The sequence below is a fragment of the Mustela erminea genome, chromosome 17, assembly GCF_009829155.1.
Source record: "Mustela erminea isolate mMusErm1 chromosome 17, mMusErm1.Pri, whole genome shotgun sequence".
Lineage (NCBI taxonomy): Eukaryota > Metazoa > Chordata > Mammalia > Carnivora > Mustelidae > Mustela > Mustela erminea.
In genome coordinates, this window is record NC_045630.1 from 2,947,567 (window position 1) to 2,964,291 (window position 16,725).

The following is a 16,725-nucleotide window of genomic DNA, read 5'->3' on the forward strand; positions in this document are numbered from 1 at the left end:
GTATCTGGAGTTTTAGGGAAACTTGTGCTTCCATTTTACTGAGAATATCTCCATTTTTATCACTGACGCAGAAAACATGAATTAGCCTTTACTCTACTTATGAATGTACCGACTGTTTTCTTTCAGATCCTGAATAATTTCTTCAAGGACCCATTCCCAGAAGAGTTTTTGGTTCTCTTCAGAAACTGGGTTAATGACGCCAATCCCACGGTTAGCAAGCTGAGCCTTCAGAAAATCGCCAGCATGGCGCCAGTGATCAATGAGGCACGTGAGTGTGCGGTCTGTGAACGCCACTGCCATTGCTGTCGAGGGCTTCCCACTGCTCAGGACCCTTCCTGATCACACACTGCTATGTCTCCGTTTCTGTAGACTAACACAATTTCAAAGCCTGGGTTGAATGGGAGCAGTGTGGCAAGTAGACTCAGGAGCTTAATCTCCCTGTTTCTATTTTTCCTGGAAAACCATTCGCGGCCCTTGGAATGGACCAACATTGTCCTACACAAACTCTTGGAGTCTAAGCCACACACCCAGAAGTTCATTTCCCCTCCAACCTACACACCTGCCACCACACTGACTCTGATCCCAGAGCACTCCCTCAAGCTTCTTCTTCCGCTCAGCACACGCGTCCTTAGCCGTACAAGTTCACTTTTGTCTGCTTCTCAACTGAAGTCGAATTCTGCTGAATATTCGGACCTGGCAGGTGCATCCTTCTCAGAGCCACGCCCCCTGTGAGCCCTTGCTTACACGATACTTGACATCAGAAGTTCTCTGTCTGTGCTGCTTGAACCAGTAGTATCAGCCCCTCCCAGAAACTGGTATAAATATAAATTGTCGGGCCTGCCCCAGAGCAGTGGACTCAGAAGTCATGGAAGTGGGGCCAAGCTGTGCTTCTGAAAGTCCTCCAGGGGGTCGTAATCACTTAAATTTGGAGCCACGGTCTTACACTCTTTCCTGCTGAGTCGCGTGAATACTTCTTGCCTTCCAGGAATATCAAATCTAAGCATGTTTTGTGATGCTCTTATAAATTCTTTTTTTAAAGTTTTTATTTAAATTCCAGTGAGCAAACAGTGTCATCAGCTTCAGGTGCACAACCGAGTGACTCAACACTTACGTGCAACACCCAGTGTTGTCTATCACAAGGGCCTCCCGGAGCCTCACCACCTGTTCCACCCATCCCAAAGCACCTTGCATAATGGGATTATGCTGATTCTGTAAATCATTGTTGATTTAATTAGTTTAATAATAAACCCTTGTTGACCTATTCAACATTGTCTCTGAACGCTCAAAGCCTGTCTGTTGGGCACGCATTTTGCATTTAGAATGAAATGAGCGGTGATCGGTTTGCTTTAAATAAGTCACAGAAGTCAGTGTACATTCTTGTAGTATCAGAGTTACTCATTGCCTTGTCTAGCACTCTTCCCGATGTTTTTAATGACTGCAAGGAAGACTCTGGGTCAAGGTTGTCAAGGACTGTAAGAGAGAAACAGTGGAGTGTGAGCTGGGCTGAGGTCACGTACTATCTCTTGGTAAAGACAGCTTTTCAGCCAAACACAAGGCCTCTGGCTATTATTTTGGCAAATCGTATTTCTTTATTTCTTTTGCTTCTTCTCTTTCCCGTCTTTGCTTCTCTCCTTTGGTGTCTCCTTTTTGCCTTTTTCCTTACTTTCTGTTCTGTCGTCTCGGATCGGCCATGGAGTCTCATAACCCGCCTCAGCCGCTCAGGGGCTCTCGTGCCCACGCGAGTCACCAGCACCTGGTTTAGAGGTCACCCTGCTGAGGCTGTGCTGGCGAATGCTTCACCGCCAGCACTCCGGAAACAATACTCTTGCTCTGGGGTACCCTCACCATGGCTATTTCAAGCTATCAGAGGGACACCATTAAACACAGAACTGGGGAGAGATGCCCGGTAGTGCGTCATTATTTACTATTCCCCCCAGACAGATACAATACCTGTGAGTAGCCTCGACGGCATGTAAGAGTCCAGAGAAGCAAAAGAAATAGGAAGTGATGGGTTTTGAGTATTTATTACCTTGGGTTTATTTCTTCCTAGTTTTCCAAAACTTGTTTTTTAATAGTGACTTTTTAATTGTAACCTCAGTGTAGTTACCATGCAGTGTTCCACTCCCTTCTGACGGACCGTGCGCTGATTCAGCGATTCTGGACTTTACTAGGTGTTCATCGTAAGCGACTCTTTTTTTTTTTCCCCCAACTTCATTTATTTATTTATTTATTTATTTATTTATTTATTTTTAAATTTTTTAAATTAATTTGTTTATTTTCAGAAAAAACAGTATTCATTATTTTTTCACCACACCCAGTGCTCCATGCAATCTGTGCCCTCTGTAATACCCACCACCTGGTACCCCGACCTCCCACCCCCCGCCACTTCAAACCCCTCAGATTGTTTTTCAGAGTCCATAGTCTCTCATGATTCACCTCCCCTTCCAATTTCCCCCAACTCCCTTCTCCTCTCTAACTCCCCATGTCCTCCATGCTATTTGTTATGCTCCACAAATAAGTGAAACCATATGATCACTGCCTCTCTCTGCTTGACTTATTTCACTCAGCAGAATCTCTTCCAGTCCCGTCCATGTTGCTACAAAAGTTGGGTGTTCCTCCTTTCTGATCATAAGTAACTCTTAATCCCCGTCCCTGGTTCCCCCACCCACCCACCACCTCCCTCGCTTCTGGCAACCATCGGTTCGTTCTCTAGACTTGAGAGTCGGCTTGAACAATCCGCTCACAGAAGTTTTGACAATGTGACAACTGCATCTTGGGAGGCAAGCCCAGCACACGACGGCACGCGGCCCAGGCCCAGACGTGTGTGTGCCGAATGCTATGTCTCGTCTCCTTCTAGTTCCGAAATCCAACCATTTCCTCTCTTACATACAGATAGAAAATGTCTGCAGCTTGTTGGTGTCCGTCTTGGATGCCTTCCTTTCAAAAGACAAAACTGTTATAATTCGAGCCTTAATCACCCTTCGAAGACTTCTAATCAGACTGGACAAGGTGACCTACTCCTCTCTGTGTACTAGAATTGCTTCCAGCTACTGTCCTCTGATGGATCACGTGAGTTACACAGTTAGATATGTGAAATAATTAAGTTTTATAGTTAAGTGGAAGCCCCAGCTGAGGCAATGTTATTACATTTCAGAAGAAATCAACAGAAGATAGTCATTTTCTACAGAACTACCATTTTTTCTCCAGAGACGACAATATTAGTCAAATAAGTACCGTCTATATATATATAGTTATATACCTATATACATATATATAACTACACTATGAGAACCTGGAAAATTTGTCCATAAGAAAGGAGAATCAAAGAGCATCCTCTGTCTTTGGAGGAAAGAGGAAATGTATGTAGCTTAGGGGCTATATCTCGGCTAAGCCTAGCTCTGGACTGCCTGCGTTCAAATCCCTAGTCTGGCTCCTCCCAGTTGGGAAATCTTAAGCAGGTTATTCAGTTCCTTATGCTCTGGTCTCCCCATCTATAAAATAGAGAGAGTGGCAGGTGTGTTATGGGCATTAGAGATGACATGTTAATGCCCCCAGTGTTTGTTATTATCATATAAAACTCTAACTAAAGGGTATTTCATCAGGATGCCTGGGTGTCTCAGTGGGTTAAGCATCTGCCTTCAGCTCAGGTCATGATCCTGGGGTTTTGTTACCCAGTCTGGTTCCTTGCTCAGAGAGGAGCCTGCTTCTCCTCTGCCTGCCTCTCGCCCTGCTTGTGCTCACTCTCTCTCTCTGATAAATAAATAACATCTTTTAAAAAAATAAATAAAAGGTCTTTCATCAAGAAGTTATGCATTTTGAAAACTCTTGTTTTGTATGGTAAATGTATTCCAGAAAAGTTGGATGACAGTAACATATTTTAATAAGCAAAGACACTTTGGAATGTCATAGAGAATATTTATTTTTAAAGACTTCTATAATAAGTCATTTGTGAATTGGAGAATTATTTCATAGAAAATTATTTTCCAAAAATTTCTAAGCTCTTAATTATTCAGATTTCATTGAAGAAAGCTTATTATTAAGCTTTAGAAGTCATTTAATGACAAGAATTATTTTCAAAATAAATAAGGGTAATAATAGTAATAATAATAGTGGCTGGGTTTATTGCGCATTTACTAAGTACCAGTCACTATTCTAAGGGTTCTACATGTACTGACTCATATAATTCTCTAAACAACTATTACTATTATCCAGTGTACATACAAGGAAAGTGAAGCAAAGAGAAGCAGATATTTGGCCAAGTTCACACAGCTAAATAAGTAGTTGGAATGTCCATGTAAAAAAGATTTCAAAATGAAATCACTTGGAGGGAAAATAAAACTAAACTAAACTAAATAAACAATCATACCACACCAAATGAAAAGAAGCAAAATCAGAGAGAAGAGAAAATTACCAAATATCAATTGACCTTAAGTCATTCCTTGGAGGTTAAATGTTTGAAAAATATTAAGATATCAATGAAACTATGATACTGTGTTTCTCCATATTTAAAGAAAAACAATGATAGGAATGTAGCCCCCAGGCTCCCATGGCCACTTCCCCCAGGCACGACACAAGGCCTTGCCTCCCTAGGGCAGCAGCTCCACACAGCACCTGCACTCCAAGCTCCACACCAAAGCTGATGGCAAGAACATTCTAAAAGGCCCCAGCCCATGTTCCCAGAGGGAGAGATGACAGTTGGTGAACACTTGTCAAGACCACAATTATTTAGCGACCTGCATAAACAAAAATGGCAGCTTTGCTAATTTGAGAATTTACCCACATGTGCTGTTGGATCTTCAGAGTTATCACAAGTCTTTGGACAAAATAGAAGAAAGAATGAAAGAATTAAGTCAGGACAGTACTGGGCAGGTGAAGCGATGACCACCCATAGTTGGGGGAAGGGCCAATGGCAGATACTGGCCCACCGCCGGCGGTCGTCTGGTTGAGGAAGACATAGATATAGTGGTATATGATGAGATTCACCTCATCAAAACATTATAATTCTACAATAGAAGCAGTTCAGGAATATTCTCATCCTTAGTGGGACTGTTTCTCTGGCACAGAGAGGTTTGGGTATCCCCAGGCCATCAGGTACAGTGGGAAAGATGAAAGTCGCAAAGACACCTTGGTTCTGGGGCCAGAGATGGGGCATATTACTTGAAATAGTCAGACTGGAACCAAAAAGACAGTCACTCTGGTACGAGATTGGCCAAATGGACAGATGTAAGAAATGCATGCGAGAAACATGTGGGGGCGTCTTACACAATCTTAGAGGAGGCTTCCCTCAGGTTCTAGGAGAAGATGCCCTCAGGTTCTAGGAGAAGACTACCCCAGCGCTGAAGAGGTAAACCCAAGAAGGGAGAGAGTTTGACTATAGGATTAATGATGGGACAGCTGATCCAATCCATCTGACCAATCTATCTCCAGAAGAAGATTCCACATGGGAGTTTCTCAGACTGATTCTTGACCTCTCAGTAAAAGTACTGAAACAGGATGGGAAATATTTTACACAGGGTGACTGTGTCAGTTTGAGGAAAGCCCTGTCACGCTCTGAAGAACAGCATTGGCACCCATATTGTCCTGTGGAAGTCTCGAAAGAGTGCATGTAAATATATGTAAACATATATATGTTTATATGTAAACATATATATTTGTTTTATTTGTGTATATATCATATTATATATATTTGTATATAATGTATATTATATTTATATTATATATAAATAAATATATGTATATATTATATATATACATATATATATGGGAGATACATACCTCCCACTGCTGAACGAAAAGAAGCCTAGTGACATCCTCAAGCGAGGCCTTTCTCTGTGCATACTCTAGAGTGACGGGGGCATCCGGAGTATGGCCATTCAGCACTTCGGCGAGTTACTCAGGGACATGAGTGAGTACACGTGGATGCTGAATGACGTGATTCTTCGAGGTTTGGCGCCCCTGATCCTGTTTTTGGAAGACACAGAAATTAGAGTCGCTCAAGTAAGTCCTGCGATCTTGTTTTTCTTAGCTTTGCAGAGAACCGCAGTGTTTTATGTAACCGCAGATGAGCACACCCTCAGTGACCCTTTTCTACTCTGCAGGCATGTAAGTATACGTTAGCGATCTGCGTCTCAGAATTAAACTGGCCAACGTGGCATTTGCTCAAGGACGAGTTTTACAGTTTCGAGGTGGTGGTGCTCAGCATCTGCAGCAATCTCGTAAGTGGCCGTGAGAGCTACAAAGTTACAAAGTTGGCTTCCAAGGCGATCCCGAGTGACGAAAGGTGTGGCAGGGACAAGCGTGGGTCCCGGAGAAGGAAGGTGAAGACAGGATAGCACACGAGGAATTACAGCTGAGGTTTCAGACCAGAAAATTCAGGTTTCCACTACCTCTTCCCTGACATTGGTTATCTCTGACTTTCTTCCTCCGACTCACCCACCTTGAGTTGCGGATGGTCACAGAGATAGGAACTGCATTCCCAATCACCAACAGCAAAACCAGAAGCACTTGGCCACCATCTGATGGGCCAGGGTTCTGGAAACCAGCATGAAGTACAGCAGGAGACAAGTGGGGGTGGAGGAATGTTCTCCAAAGTTTGGAAACAAACTGGGCTTGGGAGTCATGTAATAACCTGAGGAACATCAACAAACAAGAGAGTGAAGAGATTTCTGTCCCCTAGTTTTAAATCGGTCCTAACTTGCTATAAGCAACCAAGCTCTTTTTTCTGGAAGCCTCTCCAGAGGGAGCAAATGTGCTTTTTCCAATGACTGAGTATTGTTTCTTCATTTTATTCTCAGCTTACATCTCATGAGAACTACATTACATATCTGATATCTGATACCTTAGGATTCCTGAGAAGCTCCCGAGTATATCTGAGGAGATCGTCGGTTATTTTAATAGGTAAAGAAAATTCGCTTCTCATTACCTAATTTTCCTTATAAGGTACAGAATAGGGTAGCAGCTGGAAGAGTTTCTTAAAAATATATAAATTTTCTTTGTTTATGATGGACAAAACTGCCATGGTGATATCTATGAATCGAAGTTAATGCACGTGATGAGAATAGAGTTCTACTTTCTAGTGCAGTGAGTGTTGCTGTATGATTAAATTCTCATACAAAGTGTACCCAACAGGATGAATTTCAAATTTAAGATGGTGGCAAACCACTGCTAACCATTCCCTCTCACTGCTTAACAATCACCCCCCAAAGAATAAGAATAATACAAAAAATACAAAATACCATCTTTAATAAAACATGGACATCTCTAACCACAAACTACAACAAATGAGGAAATGCTACCAAATCCAGCAGAGTTGGTTTTTTTTTTTTTTAATGTTGTGGGGGGAGGGGATATGATGGAAGATTCCAACAGAAGATACCTAAGGTTTTTGATCTTGGACAAACCTGACCAAAAAGTGTTTTTTTCCCATTAAATTATCACTATAAAGATCAAAATTAGCAAACGTTTACTTGGAATGACAGGAAGTGAGCTCCCAGTTTGACAGTGGGATCTTTCCTCAGCCCTATTTGGCATCATGGAATAGCAGGGCCACCAAGGACTGAGGAAATACAGTCGTGTTGTACATGTAGAGAAGAGCCTGTCAGTCAGTCAGGGTAGAAGACAAACTGAACTGTGGTCATCACTAGAGCTCCTGATCTTTATCTCAGAGGAGTGAGGGAACACGACGTACAGAAAACCCTGCATCATCAGAGCTTTATTTTAAGCCAGAAAGAATTCTGCTATCCTGAATTAGATATATATATATATCCTTTATTATATATTCTGTATATAGTCTGTATGTAATATTGCAAGATTCAAAAATAAGTAATTAAAAAAGCATTATCTTTCTACAGAGGTATTTCCAGGGTGAAAATAGAGGAAAAAAGAAAAAGTTTAGAAAATATTTCTTTTTTTTTTTGAAGGTTTTATTTATTTATTTAACAGAGAGAGAGAGAGAGAGATCACAAGTAGGCAGAGAGGCAGACGGGGTTGTGGGGAAGCAGGCTCCCTGCTGAGCAGAGAGCCCAATGTGGAGCTTGATGTGGGACTCAATCCCAGGACCCTGAGATCATGACCTGAGTTGAAGGCAGAGGCGCCACCCAGGTGCCCCTAGAAAATGTTTCTACAGACCAGATAAAAATGAGGATATGTATTTCTGTGAATCCAAAGCTTTTTTATATAAAGATCTAAGGGATAGATATAAACACATAGGAAATATAGGATGGCAAAACGGAAGCTCAGGAAAAATAAGCTTTCAAAGTATTTGGGGAAGTATAAGAAAAAATATATAACCATTATTAAAAAATACACTACAACCAGCAGAAGAGAAAATACATATTGTTGATAATACAGTAAAAGACAAGGGGTACAGGGCTGAAAAATTCTAGCAAAAGGAATGAAAACCAGCAAGAAACAGTTTGAAAAACTAAGGGACAATGAGAGATATGGAAGATAAATAAAAGATATCACTCATCCTGAGGTAACTCAAATCAAAGCCACAATGAGATACAACCTCATTACCCATCAGAATGGCTAAAATTAATGACTCAAGGAAACAACAGGGTGTGGAGAAAAGGGTACACTTTGGCACAGTTGGTGGAAATGCAAACTGGTGTAGCTACTCTGAAAAACAATACAGAGTTTCCTCAAAAAGTTAAAAACAGAACTACCCTATGGCCCGGCAATTGCACTACTAGGTATTTATGCAAAGGATACAAAAATGCTGATTTGAAGGGGCACGTGCACCCCAATATTTATAGCAGCACTATCAACAATAATAGAGTTATGAAAAGAGCCCAAATGTCCACCCATTGATGAGTGGGCAAAAAAGATGTGAGATACACACACACACATACACACACACACACACACACACGCCATGGAATATTAGTGATCAAAAAGAATGAAATCTTGCCATTTGCAACAATGTGGATAGAACTAACCAAAATAAGTCAGTCAGAGAAAGACATATCATATGATTATGATCTTTGTATTAAAATAAAATTCCACCCATATGTGGAAGAATTAAAGAAACAAAACAGGTGAATATAGGGGAAGAGTGGGAAAAGTAAAATAGATAAAAACAGAGAGGCTTATCATAAGAGACTCTTGAATATAGGAAACAAACTGAGGGTTTCAGGAGGGGTGGTAGGTTGGGGAAGGGGCTAAGTGGGCAATAGACATTAAAGAGATCACTTGATTGAGTACAGGATGCTGTGTAGGACCCGTCTGTAGGTGACGGAGCAATCCAGTCTACTCTTGAAAGCAATACTACACTACATGTTAACTAACTTGACTCTAAAATTTAAAAAAAGAAATGGAACTATGCATAAATGATATCCCTGAAGAAGAAAAATTATTAAGGAATTCAAAGATGCAATTTAAGAAAGAAAAAAATGACTTGATTAATAAACTGCGGTGGTAAATATTTTTTCAAGAAACATTTTATACAGAATACAACATTAAGACATTTCATAATAAAGCTATAAAACTTCACAGTTAAAGTATTCTTGAACATTTAGGGGGAAAAAGTTGTCTATAAATTACAAAATAAGTAGACCTGTCATTAGATTTCTCCAGTTCAGCGTTCAGCCCTAAAATACCAAAGACCAGTGCCTACAAAGTCCTAAAGAAAAAGAAAAGGGGGAGGGAGGAGGAACGAAAGCAAGCGTCCGGGGAGGGAGATGAGCCAGGGAGGAAGGAAAGGAAGAAGTAGGGAAGGGAGATCCAGAAAAAACTCTACAATACATACAACATTCTATTTTTAAAAACGTGCAAATATTACGGAAAGATGCAAAGAAGATTTGAATAAATAGAAAGGTAGAAACCATATTTTGGCAAAAAAAAAAAAATCAAAATTTAAAATGTATATGGAAGGGACGCCCGGGTGGCTCGGTTGGTTAAGTATCTTGCCTTCCGCTCAGGTCATGATCCCAGGGTCCTGGGATAGTGTCCCACATCCAGCTCCTTGCCCCGTGGGGAGCCTGCTTCTCCCTCTGCCTGCTGTTCCCTCTGCTTGTACTCTAAGGGTCTCTCTTGAAAATAAATAAAAATTTTTTTTTAATACCCATGGAATATAGGCATGGAATCAAATGCCAATTAAAATATCATTAGGGTGTTACCTGGGTGGCACAGTCTGTTAAGTGTGTGCTTTCGGCTCAGGCAATGATCTCAAGGTCCTAGGATAGAGCCCCTAATTGGGCTCCCAGCTCAGGGGGAGTCTGCTTCTCCCTCTCCATCTGCTCCTCCCCTTGCTCATGTGCATTCTCTCTCTCTCTTTCTCTCAAATAAATAAAATCTTAAATATAAATAAAGAAAATGAAAAATAATAAATAAAATGTCAATAGGGCTTTCTTTTCTCAAAAGTGACATATTGATTCTAAAATTAACATAGAATTTATCATACAAGAATATCCAGGAAAAAGCTTTTGGCAACAACAACAAAAAAAGAATATCCAGGAAATTCTGACCAAAAAAAAAAAAAAAAAAGAGAGAGAGAGAGACAGAGACAAAGACAAAGACTAGCTCTATCAGATATTAATACAGCTACAGAACTTAAAATCACATGGGATAAATAGACAAACAATACCAGCAAGAAATAACCATCAAAACATGCACTATTTTAAGGTGAATCATGGCTTTAACAGTGATGAAAATATAGAATATTCCTTAAATAGTTTGGGGACACCTGGTGAGCCATCTGGAATTTTTAAAAATTCCTATCTTACTTCTTACTTTAAATAAATTTCAGATAGTCGAAGGCTCAAATGCTGAAAATAAAACCATAATAATGATAAGCAAAAATTAGTATGGAAGAATTTGCTTTATAATCAGGGGTTGGGTAAGATATTTCTAAGGTAAAAGTCAAAATCTAGGAATCATAAAGAAAAGATTGATAATCTATGAAAAAGATTGATAATCTGCAGGGACCACTATAAACAGAATGAAAAACCAAACTGAGATGAAATACTTATGACACCACAAATGAAGGGTGAGTTCTTCCTGTTCAAAGATTCTATACAAACCCGTAAGAAAAGACAACGCATCAGAAAAATGGACCCTGAACATGAAAAAAATAATATTTGGCTCATTAACATGAAATTTTCATAACTTGGTCATCCAAAAAGTGATGCAAATTGAAATGAAATGTTTCCATGCAACACAACGACAAAGACCAAAACGTTTTACACTCAGTGGTCAGCGTGAGGTTGCCGGAAGTAGGTAATCTCTTCACCTTACTGGTGAGAATGTAGATGGCCACCATCTGTAAGGAGAGCAGTTTGATAGCTTCCATCAAAATGAGAGATGTGTTCTCTCTTGACTCAGCCTCCTCTCGGGGGGATTTATTCTCGACACGCTTGCATGTGAGAAATGACGTGTGTACCTAGACATTCACTGCGTCGTTGGCTTTATAATGCTACCCGTCCTTAGCATGTGGCATCTCTCCCATCTGTGTGTTCTGATTCCCTTCAGCATTTCAACAGTGTTACTTAGACCAAGGAAGAAACAAAAAAGTAAAGGGCAAAACTCAGCTTTTTGTTTCTGGGTCAGCCCCATCTTACCAAGCTTTCTACAAAGTCTCAACCAATGGTGTATCTTATACCCCCAGTGACCAATCATCAGTTGCAAGAAATGCCTGGAATTATGTTTCGTTTTGTTTTGTTTTTAATGGGCGAGAAGAAGACAATGCTATCAGTTGACAGCCAGCAATATGTCATAGCCCGGACATGTGAAATTTGAGACTTCACATGAGGCTCTCTGGATGTCCGATTACTTGGGGGCAGGGCGGAAGGAAAGATAAGGAGCCCCTGAACCTGCATTTCTTCATGGTAGCCAACTGAGTGGCGTTAACGAATGGTCGCCACACTCACGGCTGGAGCTCGGACTCCCTGTCTGCCACTCTCCCCACCACCGCCCACGGCCGTCGTCCACACAGCCCAAGGTCACACTCGTGTGGGCCACGTTGGCATTTTGGTTAATTCACCATGTTTGTCAAATTTTCAGGTTCTGCCTGATTGTTCATTTGTGACTTTCCCCACTGCCATGTCAGGAGAGCCGTTCAGTGTTCAGGTGTTGCTGCCGAACTCTGCCACCTGTTTTGTTCCTCTGGCGGTTATATGGCATTTATGAAATATGTCCCTGCGGTGTAAGAAAGACCCAAATACAGCCATGGCAGAAACAAGGTAGTAGTTTTTTCTCTCTCACACAGCAGGCCGAGTGCCAGGCCCCTGGCACCAGCTCTTCTACTGCTCTAGTATCCTCGTCACAGTTTCCTACATCAAGTCCAAGATGTTTGCTCCAGCACCTGCAACCACTTCTACATACCAGTCAACTGGAAAGGAAAAACAGGTCAAGAGGTCACACCCAATTCCTTAAACACTTAATATTACCTCTGCTAAATGATCACTAGCCCAGGACGCACACATGTTGCCAAAGTGCAAAGAAGTCATGAGAATCTCAGCGTCTGCTAGGTGGCCATATGTCCAGCTAAAACACAGCGGCGTTAGTAAGAGAACTAAAGGAAAGAAGCCATTTGACATTGGGGGAGATTAGTACTTTCTAGCATGGGAAACTTTCATTCACTTATTTGTTTTCTCTATCTCATTCTAAAAGGAATTGCATTGGGTTATAAAATTAAGCAGAGGGGGAAAACTTGACATAGAAGGATGCCCCACAACACACGTTTTTGTTTCAAGCATTGTCAAAGGTTTAAGCCCATGCTCCCCCCATGCCAAGGAGAGTAGCTTGAGCTTTAGGATCTGTAGGTGGGTTTTGGAAATGATCAACGGTTCTGATTTTTTGTGATCACTGTTTTGACTGAAGTAGAGACGATATGAAATATTGGCGGGGGTTAGATCAGCTTGCATTCACGTCTCAGAATGAATGCCCGTTAGCCATGTGGCCTCTACCAAGTCACTCACCTCTGTAGGCTTTGGTTGTATCATTTGTAAAATGAGGATAACAAGAACAGTTTCAAAAAGGCTTTAAAAACCTACCTGAAAACATCTAAGAGCTTTTATAAAGGCAGTGATCCAAGACAGAAGGATACTATAGTATACTATAGAATACCAAAAGAAGTACGCCTGATATCTGGGGATTATTTCTCTTTTTAGGTTTTGCCAATTCTAAATGCAAAAGTAGTAGTTGGGAAGCTGAAAAACAGTGCAGAAATTTTAGGTTTCACTGAACTGAAAAAAACAAAACTTGCAATAGACTGACCATGAGGAGGAACTCTAGTAAATACCCCCCCCAGCTTTCCCAGAACTAAAATAAGATAATAAAATAAAATAAAACATATACATTTAGACAAAAGAAAATAACACTTTTAAATTTTATAGATAAATAACTATATTTTAAAATATCTAGAAAAGAAGAAAAAATATTTAGAACACTGGAAAGAATTTAGAAAAAAACGATTTGAATATGAAATTTAGCAAGTGTCCTAGCTCCAGCATCAAAATACAAAGATCAATTAACTGGACTTCTATATCCCAACAATAAATGACCAAGAAACCGCATTTTTAAAAAGATTTTGTGTATTTATTTGAGAGACAGAGAGGGAGATCACAGACAGAGAGTGGGAGGGAAAACCAGATTCCCCACTGAGCAGGGAGCCAGATGTGGGATTCGACCCAGGACGCTGAGACCATGACCTGAGCCAAAGGCAGACACTTAATCGACTGAGCCACCCAGGTCCTCCAGGAAACAAAATTTTTGAAAATGTCTAATACAACAGCACAAAAAAAAAAAAAAAAAACCTCATCAAATACCTCAAAACAAAAGAAAGATGTGTAAGATTGATACACGGAAAACTAGAAAACATTGAGAAGGCTTTAGAAACTTTAGAGTGACAAATCATGTTCGTGGATTCAAGGATTCCATATTATGGCAATGTCAACTCTCCCAAACTGATCCGTAGATTCAGTGCAATCCCAAACAAAATTTCACCCAGGGTGCGTGCGCGCGTGTGTGTACGTGTGCGAACGTATGTGTGAAATGAGACAAGCGGATTCTTAACTTTGCATGAAGATTTAATGGTTAGAGAGTAAGCCAAGATAATTTAAAGGACTACAAAGTTGAGGAACTTCTACTACTGGAAGGGTATCAGGACATGTCATACCTGAAGGTAGTGTGGCAGTAGCACTGATAGAATAAAGTCAAGACACTGACCCCCACACAATTGATGCTGTAAATGACTTTGCACAGCAGTGGGGAAAGGACTGGTGCTTTTTTCTTTTAATGGTGCTGGGTTAATCACGCACACATGAAAAAATATATTGACTCCTACTTTATGCATTATAATTGCCGTTTGGTCTACAATCCCAAAGGGGAAAAGGTAATACAATAAAGCTTCTAGAAGTACGTATAGTAGAATATCAGTGTGACCTTGAGACAGCACATATTTCCTATCAGAACTCCAAAATTCACTAACCATAAATAAAAAGATGGTGAATTAGACTGCATTAAAATTAGAGATTTCTGTTTATTAAAATAAAATATACAAATGGGAAAGTTTAGTCCTGAAGTAGGAGATATTTGTAAGTCATGTGACATTAAAAAACATTAGTATCCCAAATAAAAAAATGCCTACAAATATATCAGTAAAAGATAACTCAATATAAAAAACAGGCAAGATACTTACAGATATCTTATAAATGAAATAACCAAGTGGCCAAAAAATGCTATATAAAACTTATTAATCATCACCCAAAAAAGCAAAGAAAATCAGGGTGACACTACTACCAAATCCAGGAGAATAACTGAAAGGAAAAAGACTAATCCTGGCAAGTGGCAGAGAGGATATAAAACAACGGAAAGGTTCATAGCTCCTGGTGGGAGTGAAAATCGGTACAACCGCTTTGGAAACTGTTTGGCGGTGATGATTAAAGGTGAAGATAAACATGTCCATTAGCCAGTAAGTCGTCTCGTAGCTGTAAACCAAACATCAGTGCATAGAAACACACACCAAAATTCACACAAGAATGTCCATAATAACATCCTCATTCATAATAGCCATGAGTTGAAAACAATACACCGTCCAGCATCAGCAGAACGGATTTTTTAATAATGCTGCGTTCATAAGACAGAATGCCCTGTAAGAGGGTTCAGCAAACTCTTTCTGTAAAGGACCAGAGAGTAAATACTGTAAGTGATGGATATGTCTGGCCTCTGTCAAAACTACTCAGCTCTGCAGCTGGAGGGTAAAAGCAGGCATGAGAGCTATTATGTAAACAAATTAGAAATGAATAAATCAATAAACGATAAATGAACAATTGCTACAATAAGGAGCCTGGATGAATGTCACAATAATGCTCAAGGTGAGCAGAAGAATATTTTAAAAGGGTGGGGGACGAGATGGGGAAAGGCAGGAGGAAGGCTTCTGGAATGCTAGTCCTTGTCCTATTTAAGGTCTAAGGACTCACTTTGCAGTTGCTCACCAAGCTGTGCAGTTGTGATTTGTGCACATTTCTCCACGTAAATATATCTCAATAAAGAGTTTCGTTATGTAGTAATTATTTGAAAGCTCTAAAGGATGTTTCAAAGGTAATCTAGAGATGTTTTTCTTTGGAGAAAGCTGTCTAAGCAGCCAGATCAGAGAATGAATTCGCATAATATATTTCGGGGTAACTTTAATTTTACTTTGTGCACAGGGTACTTGGCAAAGGTAGGTGGCCACCTACTGCTCAGAGATGAAATAGAAGTCATGCTTGAGGGTAAGTGTTGAAGTTATAAGGAATCTGTACGTATAAGTCTAAGTGAATTCACTATTGGTGGTTGAGTTCTCAGCTGTTTAGCCGGGGACGGGAGGAAAGTGGAGAGGGGGAATCCGTGGAAGGACTCGTTGGAGGGCATCTCTCCTTTCTTCCTTCCCTCCCTGCTTCCCTTCCTTTCTCTTCCGTTTCCTTGTCTTCCCTTCCTTTCTGAGTGTGTGTGCGTGTGTGTGTGTGTGCGCGCGCGCGCTTAACTCTGTCTATCCCTCTCGTTATTTGAGACCTGACATCACCCGCAGCCCTCAGGAACTGCAGAGTTGAAGATTTGTTCGCTCATTCGTCTATCCAACAAATATTTTTGCAGCATCTACCATGTGACGCACTATTCCGGCTGCAGAGCACACAGCCCTGAGCGAGGCAAAGCCCCTTCCCTCTGAGAATTTACATTTTAGAGCGCAGCAGTGCCCACATGCTCCAGGAATGCGTCTCCCTCGTGGCCTCTATTTCCTCCCCAGGATCCGATTTACAAATAGGTGAGGTAGACGATGGCGTGGCCACCTGCCTGCCTTCCCTTTTCGGATGTGTGGCAGAGAGCTTGTTTTTCAGAGAAGTTTTAGATTTACAGCAAAACCGAGAGCAAAGTACCGAGATTTCCCATATGCCTGGCCCCCACCCCACACGCCTCCCGCGATTTGACATCCCTCCCCCCGGTGGCACGTGTGTCACAACCAAGGAGCCCACACGGACACGTCGTATCTTCCTCTCTCTTCCACTGGCTCGTTCACCCGTCCACCCGTTTATTCAACATCTACTTAGTGACCGCCTGCCGATGTTAGGCACGATAGCTCCGCCTACATGTCCCTCAGGATCCTGTTCTTCCTTCTCCCCTTTATCTCCTGCTCCTCCTCTCTCCTCGCCACCTCTGTCCTTGTTCCCCTCTCAATTCCTTTTTTGTTAGGGAGAAAAGAACTACAAGCCTGGTCTCTGGATAGACTGGTGTTAGCATTTTGGCATTATG

At 41.0% G+C, this 16,725-nt stretch overlaps 1 protein-coding gene across 4 annotated transcripts in view; it reads left to right on the plus strand.

The window, feature by feature from the left end:
- The window catches only part of MROH9 (maestro heat like repeat family member 9), a 98,877-nt gene that overhangs the window by 66,944 nt on the left and 15,208 nt on the right, over positions 1-16,725 (plus strand). For 3 of the 4 annotated variants that reach the window (XR_004279981.1, XM_032317467.1, XM_032317468.1), the window contains 6 exons: positions 127-264; positions 2,893-3,069; positions 5,845-5,997; positions 6,099-6,215; positions 6,795-6,897; positions 15,648-15,710. Coding sequence is in view for 3 of the 4 variants with exons in the window: in XM_032317467.1 (XP_032173358.1) it covers positions 127-264; positions 2,893-3,069; positions 5,845-5,997; positions 6,099-6,215; positions 6,795-6,897; positions 15,648-15,710 (751 nt within the window). In the remaining variant the exon portion in view is untranslated. Of the gene's footprint in view, positions 1-126; positions 265-2,892; positions 3,070-5,844; positions 5,998-6,098; positions 6,216-6,794; positions 6,898-12,205; positions 12,572-15,647; positions 15,711-16,725 lie in introns of those variants that run through there. The other variant, XM_032317469.1, reaches the window with a different exon arrangement.